Raw genomic sequence first — 20,235 nt, forward strand, 5'->3', positions numbered from 1 at the left:
TCAATAACTTGAAAAATGAATCAAGCGAGGAAATTTCCTGGACATGTAAAAAGCTTGCATACCGTTATATTGTTGGCACCAAGCTCAAGAACACGCAAAGAGGCCAAATTAAGAAGCGTATGTGGTATTTTTGTCAGCAAATTTGATGCCAAATACAGCACCGATAATGAAGGTGGGAATTCCCGCATCGATTCATTTTTCAAGTTATTGAACGACAAGTCGAGAAACCTGTCGAATTAAAAGCTCTCCATACTGCAAATTGGCGAGGGAGGACAGGGCCTCTGGAAGCACATGTATTCTGTTGTCGTACAGTGAAAGCTCAATAACGTTCGGGCAACAGGTGACGACCGAATCGAAGGCAGTTAAGCGATTTTGCCTTGCATTAATAACCTATAAAATTAGAGAGGATCGTTCCTTTAGTGTCGGGCGTAGAGGCGGGAGCGAAGTAAGCTGTGCATGGACGCAATAAAGCTCATCATCGTCCATCGCAAAAATTCCAAAAAAATTGTCTCTCCATGCTAGCCAAATGACACGAAACTTTGACCCCTGCTATTATGGCCAGAATTAAATGGTTGCCACCTGCGCGCTTTAGAACTAACTAATACTACATGATGGCCAGCACGCGTGCACAATTAGATCAGTGTATGGAGACTGGTATTTACAATGTGATTTGGGCCCAATTTAGTTTTAAATTTTCCAGGGGAAGATTTTAATGAACATTGGCCCCTGTATCCGAATGGAGTCGAAGATACGAGAATTGCTTTTGGGCGCCAAGAGCTTGGCGCCTGTGATTTCGCTGGTAAGCGTAGCTTGGTGTAATGCATTGTAGAAAATTGACGATTTTGGCGATGCCTGCGGCTCAAAGTTTGCAGTACCCCATCTTGGCCTCCGTGCTAATTATATGTAGATCAAAGTGGAATCCCCGGTCTTCAAAGATCTCTCGCTGATCAAGCAACACAGGTACACACACAAATCACTAAATGCATGCATGTATCAGGCTGGTTAATGAAGTGCTTGCCCCCGTGCGCCCCGACATACATGCGCTCACCATTGTAAGTGATTCGTCATGATAACTGAAGAAAACGCAAATTCCGAATTAAATTTTAAGTTTAAATTAAATTAAATCATCAGATAATCATTCTGATCTGCCCAGGCCGGCCCAATCGCACCTTGCGATCTATCATTTAATCAGTAGTAAATTTAAAGGTCACTTCGCGGGTAATCTATTCAATTTAAAGGATCAGTTCCGGACGGTAGTGCATTCCCATTCATCAAGAGCATCTGTTCAGGAAAAAATACTGCTTAATAGAGTACACCGTTTCCCCTCTTATCAGTACAAATGATGCTTTCAAAGGCATCAATTCCATCTCCTTCTTCAGCAATTAAAGGGCCCACAACAAATGCAATGTCACCAAACATGGCAAATGCGAGTCAGGTAACCGGTTCTGGGAATGTGGCGCTGTGTATTTCCACAGCGGCGGCCTTGCAGACCCACTCATCAAAAGCAGCAACGCTTTCCACTATAACACCACCCTCTTCAGCCGGTTGTTCTGGGGGCACGTCTAGCGCAGGAAGTCACAGCCCAATGATGCCCGCCTATCGATCATCAACAGAAGATGTCCCACCTTCAACAATGATGATGATGGATACTTCTGCCTCAACGGAAGAAGAGGGAAAATATTGGCATCTTCCCCATCAGGACACTGGATATCTCTCACCGCAGAATGGCGGCAGAGGACTTGATAGTACTAGAATGATGGCCAATAATGAGAGCGCCTCTCCCTCTCTTACGTACCATAGAACTTATTCTACCCCAAATATCCATTACTCCTTTTCTCCAGAAACGACCATTTCAAATGGTGGCATAGGAGCGCAGAATTACCAACGCTTTGCAAACTACTATCAAAAGTCACCCAACAGTGGAGCCGGAATTGATGCCCCGCGACTTGGGCCCTCAAATGCCGCCCCACCAATGGGGACTGCATCCTCACATTCGGGCACCACCGCTGGATATAGTCCTCTCGCATTCACACATGAGCAACAGGCGCAATATTTGTATGCATTGTACCACCAGCAGCTTCAAGCGCAAGTAAAAGAAGAGCAAGCCCAACGACTTATGATGTACAGTGGGTCGGGGTTTCCTCAGGACTCCCTCATGTATTACGCCGGTGGACGGCAAGCTCAGGCTACGATGGAATCCCCTACATCGACCTCTTCAGGGTCCAAAGTCAATAACGGATCGACATCTTCATCGCCAACTTCAAATTCTCCAACCATCGCTAAAAATGTTTCTCCTCAAGCACAACAAGAAATGCTCGGGATGGGATTTTCTTCCAATGGTCAACACGCTCATTATCCGCATTTTCGTTCTTCGACAGAATCAGCAGCATCTTCTTCCTCCTCCTCCTCTTCTGGTATCAGCACTCCCCCAAATTCTGGAAGTATGAGCTTCACTTCGTCTCCAGCCTCTTCCTCGATCATTCCTTCGAAAGAAAATATGATGATGATGGAGAACCCATCAGTAGGAGCAGGCGTTCACGGCGTGCAGCACCAACCAGCATCATCCAGCAGTACATCCTCACTCTTTAACCTCCATCATATGCCATATTCGTTTTATATGGGTGCTGGAGGGGCATCTCCAAGTTCCCAAATGGTGGGCGTACCACAGCAGCATTATGGGGCTAGCCAATTCTCTGCAGCCCAAAGTCAGTATTTTGGATCTTCACGTGGTGCAATAGTTACGCAACAACACCCCCAGCATCAGATGATAAATGGATATCATCCGCAAAATTCTTCAGCCATCCATCCTATGGCGCATCATCCAATGATTTCTGTTGCACATCACCATTCAGCAGGCTCCGCCGCCTCTACAGCGAGCATCAAAATATGCTCAAATTGCGGATGCACATCGACGCCATCGTGGCGTCGTTGCCCCACAGGTAAACAACTGCTATGTAATGCCTGTGGCCTCTATCAAAAGCTCCACAACAAGCCGAGACCATTTTGTGTATTGGACGACGGCTCTGTTAAGGTGCAGCGAAATGCATTTCTCGAGGCAACCAGATGTGGCCATTGTAATACTACTGAAACGCCGCTCTGGCGCCGTGGCTCCAATGGACAATCACTTTGCAATGCATGCGGTCTCTATTTCAAGCAGCATCGCCAATACAGACCATCGTTGCCCAATACGGGATGGCTATCCACAGGCGGATATGATGCAGAAATAATGAACGGAGGGGCTAACATTGCAAACATGTCCAACGCGGGCTCTGGAATGAATAGCTCATCATCGCCAGCATATCAGCACTACCAGCACCATCAAGCGCAATCATCGCTTCACCACCAGCAGCAGTCGGCGTGGCTCGCGTCCGGAGCAGCAACTCCACTTGGCGGAGATGGAACATGCAGCCAATCTTCCTCATCTTCGTCTTCATCGTCCGGATTGCTTTTAGGCGCTGAAGATGAAAATGTTGGAAACAGGGCAGAATTTCACCAACATGCCCATCTTCAGTCACCCCCAGAAAATCATGCTGAAGATCTTGTTGGAGATGATTCTTCAGCGCCGGCTAATGGGGCTAATTCTGTAAATTCTAACCAAGCTTCAAACCATGGCCACCACATGATGCTGGCGGCGCATGCCATGAGTCCGGAAGATGAGGCCGCCGTTTCTGCACTTGCCGAGCAAATGCTTGATGCCCAAGAGCTTTTTACACGGGAAGAGGACCCGAGTGTGCTTGCCGCCGTGGCCGCCGCCGCTGCTGCAGCAAAGATCCATCACTTTGAAAGAGGCGGGGTAGGTTTTGCTGCCGCCGACATAGAAGAGTCTGTTGTGGGAAATCCCGCCTCTTGCTGAATTGATAATTTTGTACATATTCATGGTGGCGTTCTGCCCTGAATACCTCCAACCATTAATAGACTTATTAGACAAATGCTTTAGATTGTATGTAGGCAATATGCTATCAAAAGAATAACTATTTTGACCCGATTTTGCTGATTATGCCAATGATGCCAATGATGAGCATTATGATCACATTGATTATGGTAGAATAAAGCAAGTCCCCAATCAGTATAATTGGAGAAAATGAATTTTTAAATTAAATTAGTCAATAGAAATTTCAAATTGCTCATATTTCCATCTCATGCCTGTAGGCCGATCTGTCCTAATTTCGGACGCTGGGGGCTTTTTTGCCGCCTGGCTGGAGGCTGACGTTCCAGCCATTTTTTACAAAAAGTGCCCGCCAAATCATCAGAATGTATGTAGAATTGATATTCGCCATGTGCCTCTTTTGATTAGCTCAAGTCTCAATAAGGTATGCCGTTTGATTTCATATGTAGATCGTAGCCATTGATGCGTTTGGTAATGCAGAAGCATTTTGCCTTGCAAATTCGACATTGAAAAATATCGGGACCTTTTGTCTGCCATCAACCGACACGCTGGCCTTGGAAATTGCAAGCCTCGATGAGGGTCTCAAAATCGCAATGCTTCATAGGCAAGCAGACAAGTTGATGCTATCAGATGCTACTTGGAGCTCCAACACTCTCAATGGGCACCGAGCCACAGTTTTACCATCCCAAACACAGGGCCGCTTTCATTTGCGGCTTTTTGCTGATCATTTGCTCCTGTTTTCCCTGTTGTCGTCAAGTTTTTCAATCCTCAATTTGGCAGATCCCTCTTTGAGATATCAAGATCCAATTACCTTCACACACCCTTCGGCAATACTGTGGGCATCCTTTATCAACGAAAATCTCATCTATGCAAACTTGGCAAACGGCTCCACGTGGATATGGGCTCTTTCGTATGCTCCATCTTTAAGATGTAACTTACTGCTAATAGCTGTTCTTGATACTGTTCAGGCTTCTCCTCCAACTTTGATAAGAGATTTTTTCTTGTGGTCGCCCTTGTTCGTATCCTGTACTACAAATGAAGCCGCCGGAAATTTTGAGATCTTTCTTGTTAGGGGTGAAGAAAAAAAGAATGCCAATTCAATCACAATTTCATCGTGGAGAATCACTGTTTCTTCACATCAGGCCGACGAGTCAACGTATTCTTCTCAAGCATACCTTGCTGCGACCAATACCATTGAATTCCCACAATATTTTTGTGACTCAATATATGGCGCAATATCAAATTATGCCTTTTACCAAGCAGATTCTAATATGATCTTTACGCTGATTTCATTTGTAGATGATCGCAAACTTTTCCTTGCGCAGCTTCAATTTAAGGAAAGCCAAATGCCTACCTCTGAACGCTCCAAAATTGTTCCACAGCTTTTCTTAGCTTGGTCTGACTTGCTCAACAGCACAAACAATGCTCTCCATGCAGATGCTCAGTTCAAATACTTTTTCACCAAAGGCGAAAATCAGTTATTTTGTGCACTTAAAACGCTGGTGGATGGCAGAAACTCGCTTTTGGTTTGGGACAACGGTTGGATTTTTCTGTTTGAGTTTGGTTCTAATCATCTCGTTGGTTCTTTCAGTGAATCAAAATTTCTCTGGGTCATTGCATCAGACTCGATCGTTGTTTATGACAAGACTTGCTACGCGTTTTTGTCTAAAATCAATGTTTTGGTTTCTGATTCGATCCAGTACATAGGTCTGTACCATGGAGAGGTGTTATTGCTTGTCGATAAAGATTCCTCCATGTTTTTAATGATCGAAAAGGATGGCTCCCTACTGGTGCAGTCCCATTTTGATGATGACCAGTTTTCTTGCTTTTCTCCGCCCATTCCATGGCAAAAATACGGTGCGATAGTTCCCTTTCCAAGGTTTGGTTTTCGAATAGGTCTATTTTGCGATATGGATTTCATGAGTGCCATTGTTCTCACACGTGATGGCGTTGAAACGCAAAGATACAAAATCAATTGGCCTTGTTCGTATGATATGAAGGCATTACCTATAAAGACAATAGCAACAAGTCCTTTGACTGCAATCACACTTACATCTGCGCGATTGGACTTCGATGTGTTTTGGAGGTTCGACATCTTGACTTTGACCTACAATGGTTATGTCCTTCCAAAATCAGCGGATGATCTTTTGTTTTATTCTAATTTTGATTCTCTTCTTTTGCTCAATTCGCCATTGCATGCTGAGAACAAAGTGGTGTCTTCAGCTAGAATATTATTAACCCATCGTGCAAAAATCCCATCCACTTTTATTGTAAATTTCGAAAATGAAGTTCCTTTATCTTTTTCTGATCATGGTGCTTATGCTAGTAAGTCCCCTTTGCTTCAACTAAAACGAATCGATTGTACTGATGATACTGCACTGGAAATAGAAGAAAGCTGGGACATTTGTGAAATTGTCGGCTGGCATTCTATGTTTAGCTCTTTTAAGGAGTATTACGAAGCCTTTCTATTGCCCCTGTCTAAGATGGTCAAATCGTTCATCCCACCGATTGCAATTATTGCAACCAGTTCCAGCCATCAACGCTTTCACGCGGAATCTTTGCTTTTGGCGGATCAAAATGGCTCCAAATATGATACTCTTTTTGAGGAAGCCACTCACAACTTTGATTCGTTTCATTTTGAAAATACCAATGACGATGAAAATGATGAGTATCCAGACATTGAAAATGATATCGACACTGATCATTGGAGCATGTATAGTAAGGATGAACCATTCCTAGATGCAGCTGAAGAGAATAGAATATTATCGAATACTTTGTTAAAATGGATATCGATTTGTAGAAAAATAAAATCCGAGATATCTGAAATTGATGAGAGCGGAAAAAATTTTCTTGCCTGGGCCTGTGCTGTATGTCTTTTCAAAAAATTTGCCGATACTCTATCAGCAATGGACTATGTGGCCATTGGAAGTAGGTCAGATCATGTCTTCAAACTATTGCCTGTGCTTATCAAACTAGTGGGGCACAAGCTTAACTGGGCTTCTTATCTTGCATGCAAGCTCCCACTTTTGTATTATTTAAACTCGCCCGCAAATACTCAAGCATTTGGGGAAGAGGCTTTGATGTTAGGAAAGCATCTTCTGTCTATCGACCAAAATGACCCAAGTTCGCCTCTTGTTAACTTATTCTTCATCGCGGCTAAAAAGCCAAAGCTATTGTCATCGCTATGGCGCACATGTGGAGCGACCTCATCGTTTTCCACCAAGCTTTGTAAAATCTATGACTCATTTGAACCTTCAAATCCGGATCATAACGGGCATATTGCCGTTAGGCAGGTGGCTTTGAAGAATGCATTTGCTTGCATGTCAAAGCACGAACATGCATTTGCAGCCACTTTATTTATCATCGGAGGTGACCATCATGCTGCTGCCAAGGCAGCAGATCGAATTTCACCCCTACTAAGCATTCTTGTCGCCGGTGCTCTACATACCCCATATATATCATCAAACACTAGCCTGATATCTTTACCTCTTAACACGCTGGTGATGGAATTTTTTGATCAACTAGACTCTGGGGACGTGCTATCTTGCATATACAAACTGCCACTTCTGACGAAATTTATCGACCTAAATTCTCAAACTGGCGTCAAAGAGCTGTTGTCATGTTGGATTGGGCCATTCAAACCATTAATCGTTGAAAAGGTACTTTTTTTCATAACTTTTAGATTACAAATGTCCGCAAAATATCACAATGGACTCCACAGATGAGGCTCAAGATTGGCCAAAATGTGACCACCGAATCGATCACAAAAGGGCTGCTTGCTTTGCTGGAGAGTCTTGATTGCCTTCCTCAAGATACTAGGTGACTTTTTGGAGAACAAAAATTACACATGCGGGACTGCGTCACGCGCCATCAAAATGGTTGCATGTGGAAGTTGGCCCGTTTAGCAAATATAGACATGTAAACTACGGAAAATGCAGTAGCTAATTTTATGGTGTAATTTTTTCGACTTGTTTATGAAAATTTTACTCGTTCTGTCGGGCAAAGGTGGAGTGGGCAAAAGCACTTTTTGTGCAGCTCTAGCTGCAGTGCTATCGCTCAAGCAGGGGAAAAAAGTATTAAGAGTTGCTGATCCTAGATCGGAATACTGGATGCCGATTTATGTGGCCCATCGCTTCCAGGCCTATTTCCCCAAAATAACAGACCCATTTTGCAATCTCAACAGGGGTACTCTGTTTTCTAGCTAATTTTTGTAGCTGGATTCCCCTCCCATGTGAGGAGATTGAAAATGGATCTATCCGTGTGATTTCAATAGGCTATTTGCTTTCTAACTCTTCTGATGCTATCGTTTGGCGGGGCCCCAAAAAGACAGGTTTGTGACAGTGTATGTCAGCCCAACCCCTGGAAATATAACCATTGCGTTCCATTTTATTTCCTTTAATTGCTGACTTTTAGCGATGTTGAAACAAATGTTCACCGGAGTCGCTTGGGGAGACTGTGATTTCCTTATTATTGATACCCCACCGGGAACATCGGATGAGCATATCACTCTTGCCCAACTCTTGGCAGATGATGCTAGGTTTTTGGGCGCCATTGTTATCTCAACCCCTCAGGTAGGCAGCTTTCTCAAAATTGTGCTAGTTTGCGTCTCTTTCGGATGTCCAAAAGGAGCTGGAGTTTTGCAAGCTAGCCAATATCGCATGCATTGGGCTCGTCGAAAATATGAGGGATGTCATTTGTGAGCATTGTGGGACTTGTACGTCAGTATTTGGGAGCGGGGAAGGCGTCTCATCTCTCGCTAGCCACTACGGCGTTCCTTTCCTTGGAAGCATTCCATTGGACCCCAAATCTCTACAAACGTCTTCTTCGCATTCTTTTATTACCAAATTCATAAGTTCAAGCGTCGTAGAGCAAGTAGAGGCAATAGCATCATGCTTATAACAGAAGCTTTATTATAAACCAGTATTTACAGGAAATAAATATACAAGAACACCAAAAGCGCAATGGAAAAGATAATCCCAGAATAAAATAGTACACTGTCTTGCTTTGCCCTGAGGTCGATCCATCGAATAAGAGTTTGCGATACACCAAGCGAACTTGCCATGTCCAATGCGCGAGAACGTGCCCCTTTCAATACAGATCGCTGTTTCTTGAGTGCCGCAAGTGTTAGTGTTCCGGCTTCTAAATGGTCATCAAGGGCCTGTCCCATGTGAGCCAATCTATCGCCCACGCGCACAGGCTTTTGATGATGGGATTTCTGATTGCCGTCAACTAAGGGAGTAGTAAATGTGCTCATATTTGAACGGCAGGATGTTTAACTTTACAGGCTCTAAAAATCGTGAATTTGCAGACTCTAAAAATCGCGAATTTACAGGAACATTAAATTTATCAACGGCAACCCCCATTGGTGCCGGAAGTGCATACAAAATTGTGGTTAAAATTCTATTTATTACGGGGAGGGGGTGTTCTTGATTTAAAGTAAAGCTAGGATCAAAGCTGGGATAAAAAGAACAGTTCCAGTGACCAGAGAATAAGCAGAGTTTTCATCCGGCGTATCAACTGTATTTAAGCTTGGCTTGCTTGCTGTATTCAAATAGGTGCTAATTTGGCTCATGAAAGAAGTGGAAATTCCATCAATAGTGGTGGTGATGGGAAGATTTAAAGTGGTTCCTGGCTTTGACGAAGCGCTGCTTTTGCTTGAGCTGGTGGACTCTGACATTGTTGTGTATGGCACAGTTTCTGTGGATGTGGGATAAACTGTCGGGTGCACGGTCTCCATGGAGGTAGGACGAATTATCGGCATTTCGGTTGCAGAATGTGTTGGAACCGGCTGTGCAGTGACGGTAACAACTTCCATTGCAGCCACGGTAAGAATGACTGGTTTAGGATTGTCAACAAACACGGTTACTGGCGCCGGTTCGACGGTAACATATTTTACATCTTGTAATTGGACTGGGTTGGTCATTCTGAAATCATCAGCAAAAATTGGGCTTGCAAGGAGAAGTCCGGCAGCAGTGGTAGCAAATGTAATGGCCTTCATTTGGGATAACTTTGCTTGGGTCTGAGGAGTATTTATCTCAGATCATTTGTATTCGATAAAAGACTCCATGGAAACATAAACAAACAATAAACTGATTTGCATCATTTGGGATCAAAAATATAATTGAATTGTTTTAAAATTTACGATCGTATTTTGCATCCCGAGTTGTGGCAAATTTTAATGTCTGACCTTTTTGACGAAAATTTATCGTCTCTCTACTCCGAATTCAATCGCATTCATTCGGCTATTTTCAACGACAATAATTTTAAGGCACTGTTTGTTAATAAGGGGGTTTCCATGTCAACTGACACAGTTGACATTTGTAAATCTCTTGAAGCCCTATGGGTCAAGGTTAGAATCAATTTGTGCGCGGATTCAAAACCAAGCGACGGTGAGAATGCGTTGATGTAAGCCAGCCATTGTTATTCTGAAAATAGGCTGTTATGCATTCCGGCATATTTGGCCGTCCTCTTTGAAAATATTTGCGCAGACGGCTTTGCAAGAAGGGATGTACTGCAAGCTTCAAAGGTAATTGTCGACACCGTGCATATTTGTCGTAGAAATATTCGGAAACCTTCTTCAAGTATGTAGATAATCTTGGCCTGCTATTGGAAGAAATTGAGTACATTTATAAAGAAAATGGGTGTTTATCTAACGAGGATGGGGAGGCCCGAACAAAGGTTCGAAAAGCCGTGCAGCAACGAAATATGCGGATGTTTCTTCATAAGAAAACCTCGCTTCTCCTTGAAAGGCTTGGAGGGGAAATCCCCGTAAACCTTGACGAGGATGATCTTGCTATCACATGGCTTCATTATTTACAGGTCTTTCTATATTCTCGACAAACAATGCTGGATCAGGAGATACAATTGCTAGCCCATGAAAGCACCCAATCAGAAACTTATGCTAGGCCAATGTTTGTACACAAGATACCCTCAAGAGAGCAGATTAAATCGAAAGTTTTTACTGCTTCGCATAACCTACCGACAATGACGATGTCAGAATTCATCAAAAAAGAAATGGAAATCGGAAATATAATAACTGGCACTCAAAATGCCCAAAATGCAGGTCCAGAACAAGAGCAGGACGAAGATCTCGGCGAAGATCAAGACGAAGATATCCGCACATTGAGGCAATTAGATGAGTATCGGGATGGTATGTTTATTTCACCTAATTTGCAGACCACCGACGGGGATCAGGGAACACCTTCAACAGAAGCTAAGCTGTTGAACGCGGTCGCGTTTAATTAACAATTAAACATTGATCAATTGATTTGCGCCCATTAATTTATTTTATGTCTGCCATCACCAATGTGGAGCTGTTTCGGGAGTATAGCCTTTGGAAATATGTCAAGCAATATCTTCTATCCCCGCCTACCCCACTGGCCGTTGATCAATTGGATGCAATAGAGATGGATCTGCAATATAGCAAAATCATTCGCACCATCATTAAGGAGCCTTTTTCTCATTTTGACGTTTGTGCTTGTTGATGTAATGTGTAGATTTCCTGGATTGACAAGCTTGAAAAATACGCGATCCCAGCCATTTTCACGGTTATGCAATCTATTTCCCTCTTATCTTCAAACGCAAGTCTGGGTCAGCAGCTATTTTCTCTACACTGGGGAGACAAAGATGGCCAGCAGGTGGGCAGATCAAAGATGCTCGCTTTTATCTCGATAAAATACCTACTTCCAATGCTCTTCCGTTCCTCAATTAGAAGGCTGTTAAGGATATCTTCATTTTTATTTAAAATCTCATTCCTTCTTTTTTCGCCGATCAAGCCAATGGGGGCAATTCTCGAAGCTGACTTCTTGGGGATGCAAATGAAAGCCAATAATGGACTATCGCTGCAGGGAACAAGTACATACGAAGTACTCAATAGGCAGCTTATATGGACAACCTTTACAGATTCGATTGGCTATTTTGTTGCAACGCTACATTCCATATTATGGTCCAGAAATACCGTCTTGAATTGCATCTGCAATGTCCAAAGTTCACCGCAAAAGCCCCTAATTCTTGGAAAGATTGGCAATTGTGGACACGTCATGTGCTTCTTGTGTAGCAAGCGGAGCACAAAATGTAGAACCTGCAATGGTGCTGTCGATACTTGGACTCGAATCAGATAACTCTTTTAATTCTGGTCTTGACATGAGAGCCGACATAAGTTGCTCCAAAAACACGATTTTTGAATATTCAAAAATAGATGGCGAGCTTTCTTAACATAAAAATTTGAACTTTAAACCTTGGTTTATGAATGCCGACAATAGAGCATTTACTTTGGACGCGACAAACTAAACGGTAAGTTTGATAGCGCATACTGTTTTCAAAAACTTTTGAAGTTGTTTTTTGTCTGATTTGATATCCAGGGGAAGTGGGAGAATTTCTTGAAAAATAATGTCCGGGAGGATCTTGAGCGAAAATTGAAGAATTTCTTTAAGCTTGGGGTATCTCCACAAAAACCACTCCCTTAAAGACTGCTGGACTGTACAATACGAAGCTTTCTAGCGATCAAAAAGAAATCCTACCGTCATAATGGATGAGTCGACTACCGGGGTAACAACTCTGGACGGCCTAACATTGATGCCCGGCGATGTGGCTGCCACATCGGTAGGCAAGTGAACTAATGTTGGTAGAGCAGAGTTTCTTAGCTCCGTAAACAGTTGTCTTGAACTGGGAATTTCAAACAAAATAAAGTTCGGACCCCATACAAGAAGCGAAGACTCGATTATTGGTGTTTGCAGAGGTTGAGGATGGTGTTTTTGATCTTGGCTGGGAATTTTCAATTTAAGAAGCTTAAAGAAATCATCAACCCAAAACAATATAATCACGGAGAGTTGCGTCGAGCTGATCAATGAATTTAACAGAAATGTCCGAAATTTAGGTAGAAAGCCAACAACAGAGTCAATGCAGCAAGAATATTCGAAATGTTCCATGAATCCCCGAAAAAACGATACTATAAACGCACCGCCACCGAAAAGATTGGCTGGTGTGGAATTGAAAATCCTGCCATTTTCAATCGCAAGCATCTTTTCAAAGGGTGACAACGAGAGCGCAGTGACCGTGGGCGTATAGTATTGAAATTTCTTTTTGTAAAAAGAATTTAGAAGCTAGGAATAAGTTTGCTGAAAGTGCAATACCTTTCCAAGAAGAAAAGCTTGGGCTAAATTGACCTGCCATTCACCATCCAAAATAAGAGCAGGATCCGAGACGTTGGGGCGAATAAGGCTACCCGCCAAATTTGAGCATTCAATAGTTATGTTTTCCTCGACCGCCGACCAAAAGGCAAATGACTCGATTGTGCCGATCGACTTTAAAAAGAGTTCGCTGATAAGAAAAGAACTTGAGGGCGAATCTGTGAATCTTTTTTCTAGTTTCTGAAGCTTTTCTGCCGACGCAGATAAACTACTTGCCTCTTCCTTGCTATTTAGCCGAGGAAAAAAATCCTTAATGGACGAGATTAAATATTGCTTTACAAATAGCTTGGCAAACCAAAAAATATTTTCGGGCTCAACGCAAGACCACAAATCAAAAAGCTAAGTTTTTAGTTAAAAGCAGTTACATCGAAACAGGTGGGGTCATCGGTTTCCAAAATAAAGGAATTGCACGGGGCAGAGTGAATCACGGGCTTTTCAAATTTATCCATCACTCGCTCATAGAATAGATCCCTAATCTTCTGCTTATTGCGGAACAAGATTAGGTCTCGCTTGCTTTTTGAAGAAATAAACCTGTAGGAGTCTGAAATTATGAAAAAATCTTACCTTCAAAGTCCTCAAAAGGAATACTAAGTCTCAGCGTGGATAGACGACTACTGATTCCACGGGTATTCTGCGAAAAAGAGCAAAGAGAAGGCGCAAAAGCTTCCAATCTAAATAAATAAAAATGGCAGCCACAAGCATACGTCTTATTGCAATATTGGATTATGAAATCCGACCCAATCAATGCGACCAGCAATCCGGATAACCTCTCACAAAGTATGGCACCAAAGATGGACTTTTCACTTGTAAATGAGGATAAATATTTTTCAAAAGAAGCCAAAAATAGCCCCTTCATATGAATAGAGAAAATCCCACAGTCAAAGCCAAGAGGGAAAATTGCAAATAAAAATGGCAATAAACAGACTTCATCAACAGGATATTCCGAAATTGCCTGCAATAAATAAGATTCACAGGCCTTGTTGCTTTCGATAAGGAACTCTGCATTTTGAGATAGCTTAATAGCGGAATCGGAAGCAATGGACATATTTGAGGGCCGGATTGTAAATTTTAAATTTTACCCTACAAAGTGCCCGAAATTATGTTACCTACTTTAGGCAGATTAATTAAATTTTCCATTTTATGTCTATATTATGGTTCAGACTTTCCTCGTGTCCCTCGCCTCTGCGAAAAGGCAAGATATTCACAATGGAAGCAAGAAATCTTTCAATATTTTCTTTTCTATCAAAAAATAGTGCTTTAAAGGCAGAATTGGTTGCCAATTCGTTTCCAAGAGATCCGGACAAACAGGCATATGCTTATAAGCTCTTATTGAACGTCGATCCTAACCGCGTTATCCAGAGATACGAGTCAAAGAAATATGCCCAAAATTCTACATGTACAAATTTTTATCTTTCAGCGCTGTCCCAAACGGGAAACCTGAATAGACTTTCTCCTTTGATCGAGAGAAAGCAAGAGATAAAGTCTCCCGCGACTGCACCATCAGACAAAAAGTCCACTGAAAAATTGAATAAGCCAAAATCAACACGCAGGTCACAACCTGCGTTTCCTCTCTCCTCGCCATTATCAGCAATCAATTTTAAATTGGGAACGAAAGATTTTCCCTTGGTGGTGAAGCCCATAGGCCCATTCGCTGGAAATAGGAATCGTGGTGGAATTTTTAGACGTTTATTTTCCATTCTCTCAAATATGGCGCTAATTGGAGCAGTTGGGTACTTGATTTTTTCCTACTCTAACAACCAAAAGTTTGCCGGAATGTCCATGAAGGTCCATCAATTTTTCAAGCAGGATTCAACTGGGAAAGCTGTCACTTTTTCCGATGTTCAAGGCTGCGATGAAGCGAAAGAAGAACTTGAAGAAATCGTTGCTTTCCTAAAAAATCCAGAGCGTTTCAACAAACTAGGTGCGCATTTACCCAAAGGGGTTTTACTGGTTGGGCCTCCAGGAACCGGAAAAACATTACTTGCTCGCGCAGTTGCTGGTGAGGCAAACGTTCCCTTTATTTATGCCTCTGGGGCTGAATTTGATGAGTTGTTTGTTGGGATGGGCTCACTTCGCATTCGTCAAATGTTTGAAAATGCCAAAGAACAGGCCCCTGCAATAATTTTTATTGACGAAATTGATGCAATTGGATCGAAGCGGAATCCAAGGGATCCCCAACATGCCAGAATGTCACTTAATCAGCTCCTAGTGGAGTTAGATGGCTTCACAGAGGCAAAAGGCGTCATTGTAATTGGGGCAACGAATTTCCCAGAAACATTAGACAAAGCCCTTCTTCGGCCTGGGCGTTTTGATAGGCACGTATATGTCCCTTTACCGGATGTCAGGGGTCGAATGCAAATTCTAAACTTATACTTGAAAGATGTGCCCACTGATGAGCAGAGCAAGGTGGATGTCAGTGTACTTGCCCGGGGAACACCTGGATTCTCAGGAGCAGATCTTTCTAAAATGGTCAACCAGGCAAAGATTCTGGCTTCAAAGCAAGGCCATTCTTCGATATCTATGTCCATCCTAGAAGCGGCAAAGGATGAAATGCTGATGGGGCAAGAGCGCAGATCTGCCGTCATTGAAGAGAAAATCAGGCGCCTTACGGCATATCATGAAGGAGGACATGCTATCATTGCACTTTGGACTCCATATGCACTGCCAATTCACAAGGCCACGATTATGCCACGAGGCCAGAGCCTTGGGCTCGTATCTCAACTTCCGGATGGTGACCAGCTCTCTTTGAGCAAAGCAGAGCTTTTGTCTAATTTGGACGTGAGTATGGGCGGCCGCATGGCCGAAGAGCTCATTTTTGGAAGCGAAAATGTAACTACTGGGGCATCTTCTGATTTTTCCAACGCTACAAAAGTTGCAAGGGCTATGGTCAGCAAGTACGGCATGTCCGAAAAGGTATTCTTCAAAAGCTTATGTTTAGATTGGCCCATTAGCGATTACCTCTGACTATGAATATGACCGATTGGGCGAAGACCTCAAAATGGCAATTGATTCTGAAACCAGAAGAATACTTGAAGAGTCACAGCAAAGGGCGAGGCTAATTTTAACAAAAAACATCGGGCATTTACATACCCTTGCTGCTGCGTTGCTAGAACAAGAGACGATGAGCAAAGATCAGATAATCGAATTATTAGAGAAAAATGGTGCCATAATTCCAAATTCACTACGTGGATCCAGTTGCAACAAGGCAAGCCATCCTTCCATAGGCGTGGGCGCAGGCACAACCGAAAGTCGCTTGAGCGTTTTTGATGCACAATCTTTATATTGTCACAACTAAAATTCAACAGAACATAAAAGGATATTTAAATATAATTGGATTGGGCGTCTTCTAAATTATTAGGAATCATATTTCCGTGTTGAAAGGCATGCACAATATCAGCTAGATACCTAACGCGCTGTATGTGTCTGCGAAAATTGCTTCTATTGCACCAATAACCAAATATGACCAATTTAGGACTAGGGTTGGGGTTCGATTTTGTGTTCACATTAGGGCTGGGTCTTTTCAAACTTTAAAATTTCATTTCAAGGTTGGGTGCGCACCATGCCAGGCCCGAAACAATATATGAATTCAAATTGTTCCAAAATCGGAGGGTATATTGTTCTCAAGCTACATTGCATAAATTAGATATTAAATCGTATAAAATAGCAGTAATGATGGGCACCTTTTTACACGGGCATGGACTTGAGCGAATATCTTGCCATTTTATAAAATTTAGGCTATGTTTAAATTTTTACAATCACCATCAAATATGTCATTAAACGAAGGGCTTACCCCATTTGTTTTATGCCATTTTTCCGAAAATGTGCGCAGAAATCTTCCGGAAAAACTTGATGCTTTATTCTCGAAAAGAGTGATCCTGCAAAAGCCAGGTTTGTAGTGTTTACTTTATCATACAAGGTTTCAGTCAGCATGAGGGATCCAATCACCCCAAAATCGATGGTCAACATTGATTCTATTGAAGCGTCGTTCCTGACGTTTCAAAATTTTGTGCATATGAATAGCGAAAAAAAAGCCTGGCTAGATTCCATCTTCAAAGAGTCGTTGGAGGGACACTTGACATCCGAATATTCAGTTGAGCAAGAAGCTTTGTCAAGTGCGTATTTATCTTTGCTTATTGTGTCATAGTCAATAATCTCCCATGGGTTTCTGATGTTTATGTAAATACAGCACAGAGAAGGATCGTCTCTAAAGAATCTTTTTTTAGTTTTCCCGTAGGAAGTAACAGTGTTCATGTTTATGTTGCATGTAGTACTTCTATTTTTGGCCGAAAGTGACCTTAAAGTGGCTTTTGATTTTCAAGTCCTCAATTTGAAGGCTGAAATCTTTAATTTCATTTCTTCCACTTTGAATGGAATGCCTTATGATACGACGGAACTTGCGCTTTTCACGAAATGCATCATCTTATCTGAAAAGAGCGTGGCGGATTCCGCAGAAACGCCATCTGCATTGTCAGCCGAGGATTTTTCTAAAACAAGGCGCCCCAACGACAATGAAACCATTGAAATTAGTAGATTAGAAACAGACCTAGAAATTGTTTATGCAAAAATCTTGAGTGAGCAAATAGTTCCTTGTCTTTTGAATTCAATATCTCAAATGAATATAGAGGTATTTCCGTTTTTTCACTGCAGGTTTCTGGATTTCGGAGAACGCTGGCCTCTCGGCTATTTTCTGCATCCAAAAAAATATTTTCCCTATCTGATTCTGTGATTAATGCCACTAACAATGCCAGCAACAGTAGTGTTAGCCATTCTATAAATTATGATAACGAGTCAACACGGTAATTATTGCTTTTCGCCTATCCCATTAGACCAGAGCTTGTGATGAAAAGACTTGGAGATCGCTCTTTCATGTTGAGATTGTTTTCTTTAGCAATGTCATGCTATGACAGCATAAAAAAAGATTTTAACCTCCAAAAGTCCTCTCTTTTATATCTTTCGGCCTCGGTTTGTCCAACTGTTTTGACCACTTTAGGAGATGTACTTGCTTTCTGAAATTGCTAGCGGGGTTGAACTATCTGAAGATGATAGGACATTTGAAGTCCTACAATCGACATATTTATCTTTTCAAACAAACCATTCCATGATCAAATGGTATTTGATTTATTCTAGGCATTTATACTACCTATTGCAAAAAAATCTTTTGGTTGATGCCATCTCGACAATTCTTCGCGTATCGAACGACGTATGCATGGTAATACATTGTAACATCTAGTTTGTTTGTCCGCAAATTGTCTCTGCAGTCACTGCTGAAATTGCTGCAATCCTCTTTTTGTCGTCATTCAGTACACCGATGCATCGAAAGGCAACATATTACTTTGCAATTTCATCAAAAAGATTTTCCATTGCAAAGGGCCTTGTAATTTAGAATATCCTTTTTATCGTTTTAATAGGACCAGAATTTCTGCCAGCATCACAGCAGACGCACAAAAGTGCTCGCTCATCAACTACTTCGGGGGCATGGTTGGGACATGGTCAATAAATGGTTTCTATCTTACCCTCAGCAATTCAACTTAAAATTTATAAAGTTAAAATTTAAAATGTCATCATCGGCCAAAGAGGATTGGCTGGCTCAAACTCCAGAATCGAAACATTCTCTTGCCCCCGCACCGGAAGGCAATTTGCCTGAAAATAATCCATCCAAAGATGCAAATGTTTGGACTTACTTTTTCCAATATCCTTTAGGAGAACGAAGATGGGGAAGTTGAGGAGTCTATCGATGTCCACTTTGAACCTGTTGTGAAGTTGGAAATCATCGAAACCAAATCCCTTGAAGAGGAAGAGACCGTTTTATACAAATCGTAAGCAATTTCAAATCATGACGAAATAGCCGCGCAAAGCTGTTCAGATATGACAAGCCAACCTCCCAGTGGAAGGAACGAGGAACCGGCGATGTTAAGCTCCTACAGCATTCATCAACTGGAAAAATAAGAGTCTTGATGCGAAGAGATCAAACGCTAAAAATATGTGCTAATCATTATAGTACCACTTAGCCTTTTATCCTTATTTTAGTATTGCCCCAAATGAAGCTAGTCCCCAATGTTGGATCGGATAGGTCATGGGTTTGGAGCACCCCTGCCGACGTCTCCGACGGCGAGCCAAATGCAGAGCTCCTTGCAATTAGATTTGGAACGCCTGAAATTGCTCAAACATTTAAGATCAAATTCGAAGAGGCTCAGCAGCTAAATACAACGACAGGCTCTTTAGAAAAAATCGAATCAAACAATGGAAAGGACAAAAATCCTGCCAATGAAAAAGAGTCGACATCCGCCGACGATGCAAAGCCTAAAGAGGAATAAAAAGCTTATATGCCAATAAGAGCGGTACCCAAAACTTTTCCAGAAGGAATCTCAAAATTAAGGCCCAAGTGAGGGCTATGTTAACGCTTGAAGTTGAGACTGCTGTTTTATTTTGCATAAAACACGGTGAGAATGCATAAATAAACAAAGCGCTGTAAGACATCCCGACATATGGTTAGTAAATGTTATATGATAAAATTATAACAGCCCTTAGTTCTGATGGCTGCTGCTTATTTCTGTTATTAACTTTTGAATATAAACACATAGATAATTATCATCTGTTGCTGTTATCGATTTCAACACTATTATAGGTCGTTGTTTTGTTAGTAAGTTAGGTCGACGCATCTTGCACCAGCCGTCTCCGAGCTAATATAGCTGGTTATCCCGATAAGAGATTGTGCATTTATGTTTGATAGATCTATTTCAATCCTTTAAAGCATTTTGAAGCTAAAGAATTACTCGGCCAAATGCAAACACAAGTAGGATGACCTGGTGATTAATTTTCGGAGTTTAATAGACCATTTGGACAAGTATTGAATTTAATATTCCGATTGGATGCAAAATTTTCGGTGCAAAACAGTCTATAAAGCTCTAGAAACCTTTTCAGCAAACTTTCCACCAAAATGAAGATTGGAACCCTTCTATTTCTCGTAGCTTTTATTGCTATTCTCGCTATCCCTTCCCTACAACTTGAAGAAGTAATTCAGCCAAAAAATGGTTCACAAACTCAAGTTCCGACTTTTAAAGTAACTGTACTACTTCCAGAAAATGCAGTACCTCCACAAGATCAACTGCCTCAACAAGATCAACTGTCTCAACAAGATCAACTGTCTCAACAAGATCAACT

The 20,235-nt window shown here is 42.0% G+C and overlaps 9 protein-coding genes across 9 annotated transcripts; 6 read left to right on the plus strand and 3 right to left on the minus strand.

The window, feature by feature from the left end:
• Positions 1-1,339: 1,339 nt before the first annotated feature.
• On the plus strand, positions 1,340-3,853 carry DI09_88p10 (GATA-4/5/6 transcription factor; the record flags this gene model as incomplete). Its single annotated transcript, XM_013381101.1, has 1 exon — positions 1,340-3,853. The coding sequence occupies one exon, from the start codon at positions 1,340-1,342 to the stop codon at positions 3,851-3,853; it is 2,514 nt and encodes an 837-aa protein (XP_013236555.1).
• A 626-nt stretch (positions 3,854-4,479) lies between these two features.
• DI09_88p20 (uncharacterized protein) lies at positions 4,480-7,709 on the plus strand (the record flags this gene model as incomplete). The annotated part of the gene is made up of 2 exons (XM_013381102.1): positions 4,480-7,545; positions 7,569-7,709. The coding sequence occupies 2 exons, from the start codon at positions 4,480-4,482 to the stop codon at positions 7,707-7,709; spliced, it is 3,207 nt and encodes a 1,068-aa protein (XP_013236556.1).
• A 151-nt stretch (positions 7,710-7,860) lies between these two features.
• DI09_88p30 (cytosolic Fe-S cluster assembly factor NubP2) lies at positions 7,861-8,785 on the plus strand (the record flags this gene model as incomplete). The annotated part of the gene is made up of 4 exons (XM_013381103.1): positions 7,861-8,078; positions 8,101-8,216; positions 8,300-8,457; positions 8,486-8,785. 4 exons carry the CDS (start codon positions 7,861-7,863, stop codon positions 8,783-8,785), a joined length of 792 nt encoding a protein of 263 aa, XP_013236557.1.
• Positions 8,786-8,810: 25 nt separating this feature from the next.
• DI09_88p40 (membrin) lies at positions 8,811-9,140 on the minus strand (the record flags this gene model as incomplete). The annotated part of the gene is made up of 1 exon (XM_013381104.1): positions 8,811-9,140. One exon carries the CDS (start codon positions 9,138-9,140, stop codon positions 8,811-8,813), a length of 330 nt encoding a protein of 109 aa, XP_013236558.1.
• A 177-nt stretch (positions 9,141-9,317) lies between these two features.
• DI09_88p50 (uncharacterized protein) lies at positions 9,318-9,884 on the minus strand (the record flags this gene model as incomplete). The annotated part of the gene is made up of 1 exon (XM_013381105.1): positions 9,318-9,884. One exon carries the CDS (start codon positions 9,882-9,884, stop codon positions 9,318-9,320), a length of 567 nt encoding a protein of 188 aa, XP_013236559.1.
• A 180-nt stretch (positions 9,885-10,064) lies between these two features.
• Positions 10,065-11,131, plus strand: DI09_88p60 (uncharacterized protein; the record flags this gene model as incomplete). Its single annotated transcript, XM_013381106.1, has 3 exons — positions 10,065-10,291; positions 10,322-10,412; positions 10,469-11,131. The coding sequence occupies 3 exons, from the start codon at positions 10,065-10,067 to the stop codon at positions 11,129-11,131; spliced, it is 981 nt and encodes a 326-aa protein (XP_013236560.1).
• Positions 11,132-12,381: 1,250 nt separating this feature from the next.
• On the minus strand, positions 12,382-14,119 carry DI09_88p70 (uncharacterized protein; the record flags this gene model as incomplete). Its single annotated transcript, XM_013381107.1, has 3 exons — positions 12,382-12,963; positions 13,018-13,292; positions 13,639-14,119. The coding sequence occupies 3 exons, from the start codon at positions 14,117-14,119 to the stop codon at positions 12,382-12,384; spliced, it is 1,338 nt and encodes a 445-aa protein (XP_013236561.1).
• Positions 14,120-14,280: 161 nt separating this feature from the next.
• DI09_88p80 (uncharacterized protein) lies at positions 14,281-16,369 on the plus strand (the record flags this gene model as incomplete). Its single annotated transcript, XM_013381108.1, has 2 exons — positions 14,281-15,987; positions 16,013-16,369. 2 exons carry the CDS (start codon positions 14,281-14,283, stop codon positions 16,367-16,369), a joined length of 2,064 nt encoding a protein of 687 aa, XP_013236562.1.
• Positions 16,370-18,629: 2,260 nt separating this feature from the next.
• On the plus strand, positions 18,630-19,388 carry DI09_88p90 (uncharacterized protein; the record flags this gene model as incomplete). Its single annotated transcript, XM_013381109.1, has 4 exons — positions 18,630-18,743; positions 18,775-18,890; positions 18,920-19,071; positions 19,102-19,388. 4 exons carry the CDS (start codon positions 18,630-18,632, stop codon positions 19,386-19,388), a joined length of 669 nt encoding a protein of 222 aa, XP_013236563.1.
• Positions 19,389-20,235: the final 847 nt, after the last annotated feature.

Source organism: Mitosporidium daphniae (assembly GCF_000760515.2).
Source record: "Mitosporidium daphniae strain UGP3 chromosome Unknown contig-88, whole genome shotgun sequence".
In the NCBI taxonomy this organism is placed as follows: Eukaryota; Fungi; Microsporidia; genus Mitosporidium; species Mitosporidium daphniae.